The sequence below is a fragment of the Gopherus flavomarginatus genome, chromosome 13 (assembly GCF_025201925.1).
Source record: "Gopherus flavomarginatus isolate rGopFla2 chromosome 13, rGopFla2.mat.asm, whole genome shotgun sequence".
NCBI lineage: Eukaryota > Metazoa > Chordata > Testudines > Testudinidae > Gopherus > Gopherus flavomarginatus.
The window spans coordinates 23,472,036-23,486,989 of NC_066629.1; the positions used below are offsets into that span (position 1 = coordinate 23,472,036).

At 42.1% G+C, this 14,954-nt stretch overlaps 1 protein-coding gene across 1 annotated transcript; it reads left to right on the forward strand.

Moving 5' to 3' along the window:
* The first annotated feature begins 1,490 nt into the window (after positions 1 to 1,490).
* HOATZ (HOATZ cilia and flagella associated protein) lies at positions 1,491 to 13,118 on the forward strand. The gene is made up of 5 exons (XM_050921502.1): positions 1,491 to 1,662; positions 3,501 to 3,539; positions 4,395 to 4,465; positions 11,127 to 11,186; positions 13,062 to 13,118. The coding sequence occupies exons 1-5, from the start codon at positions 1,491 to 1,493 to the stop codon at positions 13,116 to 13,118; spliced, it is 399 nt and encodes a 132-aa protein (XP_050777459.1).
* The last annotated feature ends 1,836 nt before the right edge of the window (positions 13,119 to 14,954 follow it).

A 14,954-nucleotide genomic window follows, 5' to 3' on the forward strand; every position in this document is an offset into this window, starting at 1 on the left:
GGGTTTAGCAGGCCAATGCTCAAACCACTCAGAGGGGAGGGAGAATTGTGGCAATCAGAACAAACGTATCATGCTAAACATTTCAATCGCAACAATACCTGTCCTCCAATATACAGCAATGGTGCTATTCCTGCACAGAAGACTTTGGGCTACATCCTCTGGTCCTTACTTCAGTAAAACTCCTGTTGACTCCAAAGAGACTGTGCTTGGCTCTATTACCACTTCAGAAAAACATCACTCTTCATCTGAAAACTAGAATTCAGTGTAACCACAAAACATAATACAATTCCACTGTGCAGTACTAATGAGTGCTAGATTGGTGGGGAACTAGTTGTCTGATCATCTCATAGTATACACCACCTCTGGGGAATCTGCTGGTTTAAATCTGGCTCCTGGTAACTGAAAGCTACCAGCTGATGATGCTATGGTGCCCCACTTGTGAGGTCTAAAGTTTTAATCCAGCAACAATATTCTAATTGGGCCACATTACATGTGACAAACACCTGCACTCCCATAATGTGTCCAGATCAGCAGTGCCCTCTGATGGATACTGTCTGCCAGTTATGCTAAGGGATGCAATAATATCACCAAGTGGCTACAAAACCCAGGGCAGCACTCCCTGAAAGAATAAACAGAGTTCTGGATCAAGTTCTGCACTGGGGGAGATGGGCAAATCTCTGCTGCTTTTTGCTGGTGCTGGATTAATGCACAGATGCACTAGGCCTGGCCCTTAAAAATCAATTATTTAAAAAATAGATGAAAAGCATTCCCCAATTCACCACTGGCCTGCCCATGGGGTACCCACACACAGCAGGGATAGGTGGGTGTGAAATGCTACCTGGCTGCCTTGGAAGCCTTTTGCTCTCACAGTGTGTAGGTGCAAATGAGAACACCAGATGCAGAGTAACACGGACCCCATATTTTTAGATTAGGAATGTCTCTTGCACCAGCACATTAATGTAAACTAATGTAGGAAACTGCACTGCCCGAATTGCTGCCCCTCAGCCGCCTAGACCCAAACATTCAGCGCTGCGGGCTAGCCTGGCTCGGCCCATTTCCTGAGTCAGCCCTAAGCACGGCACGTGTTCTCATCCAAGAGGTGACTGGAGCTGAGCTGCTTGGCAAATGTGGCCATAGCCACCGCAATGCAATTAATTGAACGTCCTTGTTCGGGTCGTTCCAAAGCCCCCCGGAGCGTTTCATTTCCGAAAGGAGCTGGGGAGAGAAAGAGGAATGCAGGGGGTGTCTCCCCCAGAGCTGGGGGGGAAGGGTGGAATGTGAAAGGAGCAGGAGCCGGCTGGTTTCCTGGCAATGGGAAGGATCAGCGCACGCTGCCTGGGAAGTCGTTAAACGGTCCATGGAGGTTTGCGTTGGGCTGGGCAAGTAACGCGGGGGTAGGGGCAGCGACCCGGCCTGACTGCTTCACCCCCGCAGGGCCGGGCCTGGGCCGAGCCCGCAAACACCCGCGCCCGCCGCGGCTCTCGGGCTCCATGGAGACGGCGCTGGGCTCCGCGACCTCCCTCACGCCGCCCGGACTGATGGTCTTCGCCGGCTCCGCCGAGCGCGACGTGGCCTTTGCCAAGGTCTTCTGGGACTCGGTGACCCTGCAGCCCCCGCTGGAGTCCCGCCTGGGCCCCGCGTGGCCGCGGCCTCGCGAGACGCGTGAGACACCCCCCCCGCATTCCCCCCTTCTTCCCCAGCACTGGGGGGGAGACACCCCCCTCCCCGCATTCCCCCCTTCTTCCCCCAGGGGTGGGAGACCCCCCCGCATTCCCCCCTTCTTCCCCCAACACTGGGGTGGGAGACCCCCCCTCCCCGCATTCCCCCCTTCTCTCCCCAACACTGGGGGGAGACACCCCCTGCATTCCCCCCTTTCCTGCCACATTGCCCCCTTCTCTCCCCAACACTGGGGTGGGAGACCTCCCCTCCCCGCATTCCCCCCTTCTTCCCCCAGCACTGGGGGGGGAGACACCCCCTGCATGTCCCCCTTTTCCCCCCAACACTGGGGGAGACACCCCCTGCATTCCCCCCTTCTCCCCCCAACACTGGGGTGGGAGACCCCCACCCCCCGCATTCCCCTTTTCTCCTCCCAGCTCTGCAGTGAGAGATTCCCACCTCCCCGCATTCCCCCCTTCTTCCCCAGCACTGGGGGGGAGACACCCCCTGCATTCCCCCCTTTTCCCCCCAACACTGGGGGAAACACCCCCTGCATCCCCCCCTTTCCCGCCACATTCCCCCCTTTTCCCCCCAACACTGGGGGGAGACACCGCCCCACAATCCACCAGTACTGGGGGGGAGACCCCCACCCCCCACATTCCACCCTTCCCCTCCAGCTCTGGGGGAGACACCCACCCCCCACATTCCACCCTTCCCCCCCAGCTCTGGGGGAGACACCCCCTGCATTCCTCTTTCTCTCCCCAGCACTGGGATGTATATGAGTGATCCTCATGTCTTTCCCCTTGTTCCCTGTCATGTAGGGATGACCCCCATTCCTCCCCAGTAGTAGGGGTGACTCCAGGTTATGTCTGTTTATTTCATATCTCCCCAGGGCTGCCTTAAGAGCCCCCAGCCTGTCCCATCCACATGCCCTACCTGTATTCATGGGATGACCCTATTAAAAAAACCTTCCTGTGTAGGTGTACCCCAAGAACCCAAATCCCCTCTCCCAGCCTGAATATATGGGGTATGTGTGATATGCTTTTGCTTCACAGTCACTGGAGAATCGAGGTGCTGGGCCCAACCAATGTTTAACTAGTATACACTAATTGTATACAGATGAGCAGCCCCATTCAAGTCAATGCAAATACTTGCATGATTAAGATTAATCATGGGTGTAGGTGTTGGTAGGATCAGCACCCTGGTTTCGTTACTGGAGGAGGTTGAAACACTAAATCATGTTTTGGGGTGTTTTTGAAAAGTTGCTTATGGACAGGTGCAAACTCCAGTGTGGATATTTGTGTTTTGGTTTAAGCAGGGCTGCCCAGAGGATTCAGGGGGCCTAGGGTCTTTGGCGGCAGGGGGCCCCTGCTTCGGCAGTAATTCGGTGGCGGAGGGTCCTTCCACCTTGGAGCAGAAGGACCCCCTGCTACCGAAGACCCAGAGCGGAAGAAGCTCTGGGGGGTCCAGGCCCCGTGAGGGTTTTCCGGGACCCCCAGAGCGAGTGAAGGACCCCATTCCAAGGGGCCTGAAAAAGTCTCGTGGGGGCTCCTGTGGGGCCCAGGGCTGGAGCAAATTGCTCCACTTGCCCCCTCCTGTGTGCGGGCCTGGGTTTAAGATGGGTATATTTTGGTTTAGTTAAAGGTGTTCCTGATTGCCTTGAGCTAAACTGAATTAAGCTTGTTTAAACTGAAATCAGTGTCTGCATGGCTTTTTCCACTGCTTTAACTAAACTTGTTTAAAATCACCCCTGTACTTAAACCATGTCATTCTGTGTGTCAACAAGGCTAAAGTGGTATTTTGTTTCTTCTTTATGTGGTCTTTGGCTTTTTTGGTTTTTTTAGAGAGAAATATTGCTTTCCAGATTCCATCAGACAATAACAGTGAGTATAAACTAACAAGTGTTCTCGTGGTGCTAAACCCTTGACACCTTGAGGGTTTTTTTTGTGTGTGTGTGGCTTTTGGGGTTTTTGGGGGAGTGGGAATTTAGCCAGGAAGTGGCTTATAAGGGCTGAGTCACAGGACACTGCCCTCTTCCCGCAATTAATGGCGAGAGTAAGGTGGTCCTGTGGTTAGAGTGCTATCCTAGGACTCCAGAGACCTGGGTTCAGTTTCCGACTCTGCCACAGACATCTTATGTGACCTTGGGCAAGTCCCTTTATGTCTCTGTGCCTTAGTTTCCCATCTGTAACCTGGGGATAATAACACTGCCCTACTTCACAAGGGTGTTGTGAGAATGCTATGTTAAGGACCATGAGGTACTCGGGTAATGGGGATCAGATATAAGAGTAATCATGGTGAAAGCAATGGGGCTATTTGTGTGCTTAGAGGTAAGCCTATGCTTGTTTCAGGATTGTGGCTATAAGTCTCATTTCAACTGGGTAGTTGAGTACTCTCATTGACTTCAGGTTAGGCACATGCTTAAGTACCTGTCTGAATAGGGGTCTGCGTTCGGATTTACTTCTCCAACTCAGTTTCCAAAACGTGAAACCAAAGGAAACTTAACCAGGCTTGTGAATTAGTTCACAGTTCTGCAATGATGCCTGTCACTTCTATAGTTACTGGCCATACTGCATTTCCGTAATGATGCTGTAACCATGGCTGAGAACAAGTCAAGTCTCAGATTTCTGTCTCATGTGCCAATTGTACAGGTCTTAGTGCTAGCTATTCTGAATCATTATTCAAAAGCTTGTCTAGCACTAATTTTCTATGTAGCCTTTAACTCTTATTTTATTTAGAGAGTGAACAGATAATCCTGGAAGCTCACAAGGCTCAGAAAGCTGAAGAAAAAGAAAAATATCTTCAGAAGGTAAAATCTACTGAATAAAAGATTCTGGGGTGTGCCTATTGCAATTTTTTTATTTATATATTTTTTGAAATACGTGATTGTGTGTAATACATAATGTGCAAGCAGAATAAAGTCTAGACTGGTTATTTATTTTTATGTATCTACACACATGCGTGTGCGCACACACACACACACTCTCTCTCACTGCTTTAATAGGGCCAGTTTACAAACCTGACAACAATTATGAGCCAAATCAGCTGTGAGGAAGAGCTTCATCAGAAGAATGTGAATGATAATTGGGAATCCATTAAGATCACCTTATTAGGTGCCCAAAATGCCACAATCCAGGAAGAAGGCTGTACTGATTTGGAAAAGAAAAAAAAAGACATAGTTTAGAGGGGAAGTGAAGGAAACTATAAAAAATGACAAATAGAAGGGTAAGTTCATAGTAATAAATGTAGAAAATGGCTAAAGGAAACCTAAGGGCCCAAGGAGAAATCTATGACCAACCGTGTTAAGGACAATAAGAAGGAATTTAAGTATATTGAACAAAAAGAATCCTGACAATGGTATTGAGCCATTACTAGATGTAAATGATAGAATTATCAGTAATAATGCAGGAGAGGTAGATGTGATCAGTAAATATTTTTGTTCTGTATTTGGGGAGAAACAGATGAGTCTCGTTATATGGTGCTTATAATACTTTCCATTCCATTCCACTAATATCTCTGGAGGATGTTAGACAAGCTACTGAAATTAGAGCTTTTTAAATCAGCAGGTACAAGATAACTTGCGTGCTACAGTTTTTTAAAAGAGCTGTCTGAGTAACTCACTGGACCGTTAATAGCAGTGGTCGTAGCACTCCAGTTACTAGCTAGCATCACATCAGCCTGCAGCTAACTTCAAGACAAGAGTGAAAACATGAAGGATTTATCACCTCTGCTCTGATAAAAGCTTGAGGCGAAAGATAGGTGAAGCAATTGTGTTCATTCCAACCAAATTAATTTAATATATACATGAGGATGGAGTACTGCGGAAAAGGATCGGGAGGTCATAGTGGATCACAAGCTATATGAGTCATCAGTGTAAAACTGAAGCCGGGGGAGGGGGGAAGCAAACCTAGTTCTGAGATGAATTAGCAGGAGTGTTGTAAACAAGACACGAGAAGTAAGTCTTTTCCTCTACTCTGCACTGATTAGACCTTAACTAGAGTATTGTGTCCAGTTCTGGGTGCCACATTTCAGGAAAGATGTGGGCCAACTGGAGAAAGTCCAGAGAAGAGCAACAAAAAATGATTAAAGGTCTAGAAAACATGATCTATGAGAGAAGATTAAAAAAAATTGGGTTTGTTTAGTCTGGAGAATAGAAGACCGAGGGGGTAGGTGACAACAGTTTTCAAGTACAGAAAGGGTTATTAGGAGGAGGAGGGAGAAAAAAATGTTCTTGTTAACCTCTAAGGATAGGACAAGAGGCAATGGGCTTAAATTGCAGCAAGAGTGGTTTAGGTTGGACATTAGGAAAAACTTCCCGTCAGGTTAGTTAAGCATTTGAATAAGTTGCCTGAGGAGGTTATGGAATCTCAGTCGCTGGAGATTTTTAAGAGCAGGTTGGACAGACATGTCAGGAATGGTCTAGATAATGGTCCTGCATTGAGTGCTGGGGACTGGACTAGAAGACCTCTCAAGGTCCCTTCCAGTCCCATGACTGTATGAAAGAAATCCCATGACATTCTGAAGAGCAGTTTCTTTTCCTGTATGTTGGGACACAGTGTTGCATAGTTACATTAGATAGATATGGTTTGAGCTCCATTTGGAGCCATAAAACAAATCTGCTTTTTAATAGTGCCTCTTTCAAAGGCTTTTTATTTGGTTATCTCTTTAACGAAGAAATTGGGATAATGAAATTGCATTTTAAATCTGGAGGACAGCTAGTACTTTTATTAAAAACATAAAATTGAAAATAATGAAGGAACTCTAAACAGCAGAAAGTGTGAGTCACTGTTTATCTGATTGTAAAAGGAGCTAATGATCTTGCTACAGCAAAACCATAATTTCAATCAGGACTGTGCATTTAATTTTTATTTCATATTCTGGACTAGTCTCATGACAAACCAAGGCTATTTGGTGGTTGTTTTAAATGACAAAAGTAAAGTTTTGAGGAATTGGATATACATTTTGTAGCTTGGTTTTTGTTTTGTTTTTTAATTTAAAAAAACACTTCATCCATGATACTGGTCACTAATAGAATTTATTGTTGTGTAAAAGATCGTACATTTAGAAAAAAGCTTGTTTTGCTGATTGTGAGCTGCTTGGGGCATGGACTGTTTTTTATTATGTGTTTGTGCAGCACCTAGCACAATGGGGCCCTGTTCTCACTCATTCTCTGTTCACATTCAGGCCCTTCAGGTCTTATTGGAATAAAAATAATTAACAATAATTATGCTTAAAATCTTCAAATTTTTTAATCAGTTGAAGTAATCTTTTCTGAATGTAGGAAGACACTAGTATTTACGCAATTTAGTCTTGTTAGCTCACCTACTGTACTTGAAAAGTATCCAAACACCTGTCATGCTTCTCTCTCTCTCACACATGCACAATTAGCATATAATGACTGACACCCCATTGTACTTTTGCTATCTAGATACTGAAGCATTCAATAGAAGTAAACTTTTTTTTTTGCATTTACCAACAATACAGATGGTAAATTAATACTGCATATGTTCACTATGGATCCAATTAATCAGGATCTAGCTCAAAAGCAAATAACATTTAATATTATGATAAGGTTGCTAATCTTACTCTGTAATTATAGTGTATTTTCCTCATTTTAGTAAAATGTTTGGGGTGGGTTTTTTTGGAAAAGCTTATATGTTAGGCCTGGGAAGCAGGCCAGATGAAAGCAATCAGCAGTAGGTGTGTAAAGGTGCTGAGGTCTGCAGCTTTTTCTTGCAACTCAGCAATCCTCCTCTTTCCAGTTAATAACTCTGGTATGCATTTAATCTATTAGCATGCATTAGATTTACCTTTTAGGAATTGGATTAACAGGGCAGTAGTCCTTTTCAGTGAATATTCAGTTCATTTTCTAAAAATTCTGCAACTAGATGAAATTAAGCTTGTGCAGGTTTGCACATCCTACAGTTGTAGGTGCAGTTGAGAAATGTTAATGAGCAAATTATACAACTGCAAGACGGAGTACAGGCCTCCAGTAAATCCGGGGATATGATAGTTAATGCATTGAACAGAATAAGACTACCATTTAAATTAGACAAAGGTAAAATTTTCTTTCAAATCCACATGGTGGATCTTGAGTTGGATATAATGTTCTTCTGTGTAGGGAGATGTCTCATTGCAAGAATAAAATATGGAAGGTGAGATCTGCCAGGCAGATCTGAGAAGATACAATTTTTCCCTAAGTAAGGTATAATGTAAGAATTTTCAAAAAAGCATGAAGTCAAGATATAACTATTAAACTGTAATTTCACAAACTCACAGTGAAATGCATTCACTGAAAAAGGTTGTTTTAATTAGCAAGTTAATTTTAATGAAACTGGAGTAATGTGCACAGAAACATAGCTGGTATCTCTTTTTTTAAATAAACATTCATTGCACTGGACTTGTATGTAATTCATTTATTCCCACATTGTTTGTAGATTATTACCTGATTACCTAAGAAATTACAAGCACTGCAGGTCCAAGGGAGTCAGTCTAAGTGTGCCTAACATCAGGTAACCTAGCCTGTCTGAATATATTCAGACATATTGATATGCAATGCTTGTTAGTCTGGTCACTTTCTCTCCTTCAATATTGGTCTCCGTCTGCTGTCTTCCACCTCATCTCTGAGTTAGTGCTGTAGGTCTGCACATTACGATTGCATACTTTGATAGTACTGCTGTAGATCACATCAATAATTTATTCACCTAGAGTACACAGCAGCATGGCTCGCTAACACATTGAAGATCACTTGAGGGACTGGAAGAGACTTTCACAAGGTGGAGTTAATGAAATGTTGGGATGCTTCCCTCCTTCCAGTTGGCATTATTGACTGGTTTGCTAGTCAGACCTAGGCCTGGTTGTGACAAAGTACAGAGGCCCAGCAGGTAATGGGATTACGAGGAGAGCCAAGGTTCCCTAGTTATCATGTGGATCATCTGGGTTACTAAAGCAAAGGAGAAGCTGCAGCAACCTGGGGGAAAGGGTTTGCCCTTGCCCCAGTTTTCTGTAAAGGCTGGGGCAGCCATTGCTCACTGTCTTTTCTTTTATTCCCTCCCCCTCCGCCCCACCATCTTCCATGTGATAGCTCAGAACTGAGCTCTCCTCGTAACCTGTACACACTCGGCCTTTGTGCCTTGTCCCAGCATGTTCAGGTTTGACTGCCAAACTTGAACAGAGTTGGCTTACTCTTGTTTTTAATATTCTTTGTGTTCATAAAGCCACCCCTCGAGAAAGGGAATTGAACTCAACTAGCATCTGGGGTTTTCTTTCACCGTCCCTGGCTGATGTATATCAATACAATACCTTTTTTGTGTACTGAGGTATAGATTTGTCCCTCTTTTATACAGCCTCACATATTTTGCTTTCCTTTCTAGTAAAGGTAAATAAATAGGAAAATGTAAGTTCAGACTCCAGAATGTCATCTAGGTGTTATATTGGGGCATCCATCACCAAAATGGACTAGTTTTAGTCTTGGATGTCTTCCTACCTGCTGTATTTTTTAAAAGAATTGTTGTAGAAATCAATGGTAACATTTTTGGCTCGGTATAAAGTTGGTTAAAATTTGAAGTGGTTGTTGAACAAGTGACTTTATTTAAGGGCTGAGAATTACATAAGCAGAAAGCTCAAATTCTGCAGAGGAAATTGTGGTCAGACAAAAGAATCTGAGTTGGCTTCAGGAGTTTTCTTTTGGTAGCTGGGTATTGATGTACTGGCAGATGCTATTGGTCTGTCTTCATTGCAGTTACCCCTGGCTTTTACTTGTCTGTTGCCCCCTAACCCTTACTGGCCACAGACTACAACCCTCTTGCCCAAGTTTAGAGGTGCTTTTAAACCGAAGTTAGTTGGCCAAGGTAGGGCTGTGGGTTAAAACTCAGATGCTGCTCTCATTTGGGCTGGTAACCCACCGACTTTGCAGTGGGAACACAGACTAAAGCACTCTTGTACTGATAGTCCTTCAGTGTGCTTTCCCACAATTCCCCCGTGTGCCCAGAAAGACAGACAAGTTCTACCACACTGAACTGGAGCATCTTGGTTTTGCTGGTTAAACATCTCCAGTGCTGCTTATTCCTGTTTCTCCTTACCCTGCTCCAATAGCTAGATCTTCTATTTTGTTTTTTTTCCCTGAAAAATGCCTTGCTCTGTCTAGCATTAGCTGCTTGGGTAACAGAGAGCAGATTTCTGATTCATTGTGCTTTTACTAGTGATTAGACACAGTACAGGAAATGTTGGTCTGTTTAATATTCAGATACTTAAAATTCCTTGTGAGTCTCAGCTCTGGTGTTGAAGGAAACGGGGAATGACATCGGCACTGAATAAAGAGGTTTTCAAATCAGATTTTTCCTCCTTAGTTTTGTACACATTAGGGTTTAATCCAAAAGGAGTTATGAAGTGAGAACTCTTTGGTGTTAGTCACATTCTGTAATTTGTTCTTCTCTGGCATCGGTGGTGGAGATTTCCCAGAATACTTACTGGAATGTCTGTTTCATAACAAATTGCTATGAATGTCTCAGCAGCGTTTAATATGCCTTTACCCAGCTTAAACAATTCCTACTCTTCTCTCCCCACCCCCCACCAGCACCTTTGTAGCTTGGAAGTCTGTTCTTCATTTCCAGCAAGCAAAAGTCCAATGGCATTTGATTACTGTGTGTTAGAAGTGTTTTGATTTATATGGGTGCCTGGAAACCCAAGTATTAAACTGGTCTGAGTAGAAATTGTTGCACTGTTCATCATGAAATCCTTCTACTTCTGCAGCTGGTATTTTAGAGAGAGAATGGTTTTAACAAGTTCTGGGACATGAACTTACCTTTTTACAGTTCCGAAAAACCAAGACTGTTAATGAAAAATGAGCCAAAAGTATTGCATATTTCACTATTCTGGTTGAAATCATGGGCCCATGGAAGTCACTGGGAGATGTACCTTGTTATAGGTGGATCCAGGATTTCACCCTTTGACTTTTTAAAACGCTTACATAGAGTGGGAGAGAGTTGCTTGCACCAAAGAAGTGTTGTAACAGTAAAATATGTCTTCTGCCTTGGATGTGATCTTGTCACATCTTTCAAGCTAAAAAGGTTTGATATGGGTTATTTTGGATGGGAGACCGAAATAATCCTTATTTTGCCATCTTGAAGAGACACAGGGAGTATTGTTTGCTAACTTTTGTTTGTAAATGTGTTTACTTCACCACTTGGACTGGTTCCTCCTGGATCAAGACACAGATGGCCTTTTTCAGATATCCTTACGTCACTCTAGGAAAAGAAAACTCAGTATTTTAAGATCAGACTTTCTGGATCATGGAAAAATACTGTGATATAACTGCTTAATTGACAAAGTATCTCCTAATGTGCTTGTTACATATTTAGTCTAGCTTTCTGCTCCATTAAGAAATAAAATGTTGATTGTGAAGCTGTAAGATGCAGATAAGTTTAAATTAATTTCTCTGGACTTAAAATGGTAAATATGTTTCCTCTCAGGCCAAGAGGAGGGATGAAATACTTGCTTTACTGTGGAAACAAAGAGAAGAGAGGATCAGAGTAAGGCTGCTTATTTTTCATATTCATCTTTAACATTGCTCTTGAGATGGACGTCCTTCTTTGGCATTTCTTACAATACAACATGTACCAGGAAACAACATACTCTGGTGAAGGGGTACTGGTATAATTAGAGGTTATCTAGTCTGAGAATAGTCTTGGAAAACAGATGCACTTTAGTACGAATATTAATGAACTTCGGGAAAAGGAAGTAAAATATGTCCACTTCCCCTTATAATCCAAAAGACAGTGCGGAAAAGGAAATTGGTACAGCTTATATAAAAAAATTAAATGGTCAAGGGGTTAATTGGCCAGATGCTGGGGTTACTTTTTGTAAGATTATATTTTTTCTGCCTAGGTTCCTTTTTTTTTTTTTTTTTTTTTTTGAGGCATCATGGTAGAGAAGGGTCTTCAGGAAGGATTTAAATGTGCCTTTGCTCAGGAAGGATGTTTTGTTCTTTAGGGGCAATAGAGAAGAAGTTATGGAAATGCTTGTGAGAGAAGCAGGCACTGTTGAAGCTCTCATTGCTCACAGAGGGGTAATCAGAAAAGTGACAAGGATGGATAAATGCTAGGCCTAGGAGGCTTGGAAAAAATCTTGGATTTGGGAGGCAGAATCCAGGGGAGGGATTTATGAAGGGGATGATATTGTCAGGTCAGTAGGCAAGGAGGATGATCTTGGCAGCTGCATTTTGTTATAGCTGTTTGGCTACTAACAATGGAACTGAAATTAAATGTAAAACAAAATCAAATACAATGTTAAATAAGGATGAGTAACAGAAGCAACACTTCAGTCTGTTTTAATACAAACATATTTCACAGAAGTAGTTACATTTCTCAATTAATTTAGCTAGATGAATCTTTACAGCCTGTCAGTTTTATTTTTAATTAACTTTATTTTTCATTATCTGTTGGCTTTCCCACTATAACACCCTATTACCAGAGATTTATATGAGAACCATAAAACTGGCTATAGTTTTGGCATATGTTATCACGCTAGGATCCTTTTTATAAACTAATTTTTTGAGGGTGGGAAATCCTTTTAGCTTTTTTCTCGTAAGTAGCAAAAACTAGATTTATTGATTTGGAATGCCTTTGTGTGGATTAGCCAGATAGAGAAACAGAAGGAACTGGAACAAGAGGGTTTTCTGTATGACTAAAAAATTCGCTTCCTACAGAGCCGATTGACAAGGTGCAAAGTTGAGATGTATGAATTCAGAGGCCATATAAGACCAAAATTACTTCTGCTGAAGAGCCATACATCCTGATTGTTAAATACAGTGACATTCTAGCAGGGAAGAGCAAAACTGCAGATTTTAGGCAGATCAATGTAATGATTTAATGGAATGAAACAGTGACTTGGAAAGCAAGATATCCTAAAAGGCTTTCATAGATGAAATCTCCGTCTTAGGAGTAAAATGGTCTTAAGAGCAAAAGGATCCTTTTTCTTCTCTCATTTATTTCAGGATTGTAAAGTGGTTCAAAATAAGTACTTCCTTTTCACAAAGTTCATTAAAATCCAGGATAATGCATATCTGTTTCACAAGACGATTTCCAAATTCAATCCGTTAAAACTAAGTTTGGTACAAGGGACTGATCAAAATGATATTTCATACATATAAGAGCTGAATTGCTACAAGTATGTATCAGAAGGTGACTATTAATGAGGATCTCTTCATCTACTGCTTTTTGCTTTATTTTATATGAATAAATTGTATATGCTAGAATACTCAGACTAGCTATGGCAGTAATTTACAAAGGCATTTGATCTGCCTGTTGATATTGTATTTCTGTGATTCCTGATTCTGAAAAGCTGCATTTTACAATCTAAATTTAGAATGAATGAAAACAAATTTTAAATATTTCTTTATTTCTTAGAAAGATCAGATATCTTGTCTGCATAAACCAAAGACCAAAACACATCAAGTAAGGTAATGTAAACACTTATTATAAAGATATCACTCTGTCCCAGCAATATTGCCCTGATTTAAGTCTGTTCCCATTATAAAGCCCTGTTTTTGTGGGTTGATCACTCTGCCACAGAAATGTTCTCTGGGCCATAATGTTTTCCAATCATTTTTATTGTTTTGAAAAAAAGATAATCAGATTTGCCTTACACGCATGCCCAGAATCAGAGGCCAGTGAAGAGAAAAGCCCTTTTAAATTGACCAAATCAATCCTCTTTCAGCCAGTTCATAATTGCTAGTGCTTTCCCCAGCCTTGTTTTAAATACCTATCTAAAGACAGGACACGTCACTTAGCACCACTGGCTCAAAAATTTTCTTTTACTTCTTGTGCTCCAGCAATTTAGTAATAGAGGTGAGAAGGAGATGGAAGCTGAATTATGAAACTAGAGCAATGGTGTGGAATTTCAAGAAAAATGTTAATATTTTGCTCCAGGTGCAAAAAAGTTAATGAAATCCCAGAAAAAACTAAACATTTTCTTGAAAATTATGATTTCTTTACCAAGTAGTGAGGGAAATCAGAGAGCATGGGCAGTAGGATCTGGGTCTTGGAGGTAAGATGGATGGTTTGAGAATATATAATGCTCCTTCTTGTCCAAATAGGGCAGCCATAAAACAAAACACTCTGGCAGATTTTAAAATTTGCTTGTTTTAGACCCTTCCGATAGATCAACAATGTAGTGAATCACACAGTTTCATGTGGTGGTTGATGAAGATAGATTTGGAAATAATTGTAACTCTTAAGGCCCTGATCTCACAAACACTTACACGTTGACTTAAATGCAACTGTTTTTTGAAGCCTGATCTACACCTAAAACTTAGGTTGACCTGTAAAGCTCACTCTAAGCTTTGGAAAATGTTACACCCTGAGCAGTGTAGTTAGATAGATGCAGCTAGTTCAGTGGAAGGATTCTTCTGTTGAGCTAGCTACCACCTCTGTGAAAGGTGGGTTTTCTACATCAATGGAAAAACCCCTTTCATTGATGTAGGAAGCCTTTATGCTACGGTGGTGTAGCTGCAGTGCCTCAGCTGTGCTGCTGTAGCAACTGTAGTGTAGATATAGCCTGAGTAAAGTTACTCATGTGCCCAAGTGTTTGTGGGATTGGAAATGAAGGGCTAGATCCTACAAATGGATCTTTCTGGAGGCATTCCTGCGTCATTGCAGAGTCGCATTGAAGCCTTGGAGGGTCTCTGCCCATGCAGATAGATCAAGATCTAGCCTTAAAACTGGAGCATTTTAAGAGAATTTGAAGACTTTTGCAAAGGTGTGGCTTGAAATGCCCTAAAGAAAATTTCTGCTGCAGATAGGATACTGGTTAAATGAACCGGTCCAATAGAGCAATTCCTAAACTTGGTGAAAATTGTGACCAACATCATGACTGAGATTGCTGAGAATCTGATTTTTATTCTGCTGAACAGCTTCCTCTCTGGCCCTTGAATGGAATCTCCCCAGTGATGTCAGTACTTTTCTTTCCCACTGTGAGTGAGCATCTGTATAAACAAACAGGAGCCAGCAAATATCAGATAGGGAGTGGGAGATTTAATCTACTGTATGCACAGAAGCTTAAGTTTAAGGTCACATTACTGTTACTTTCAGAAACCAACAATTGAGAAAGGTTAGAAAACTCCCACAACTGATCTTTGTCAGCAGGTTTTGGTTACAGGGGACTATCAAACAGGAACAGGAAAATATAAAAATCTGTCTTTGTAAAAGGAAATCTCATTTAATTAGATAAAAAAGCAGTTTAAACCTGACCTTGTATACAAAAGATGCTGCTAAATTAAAGATGGAAATATCAGGTCCTTT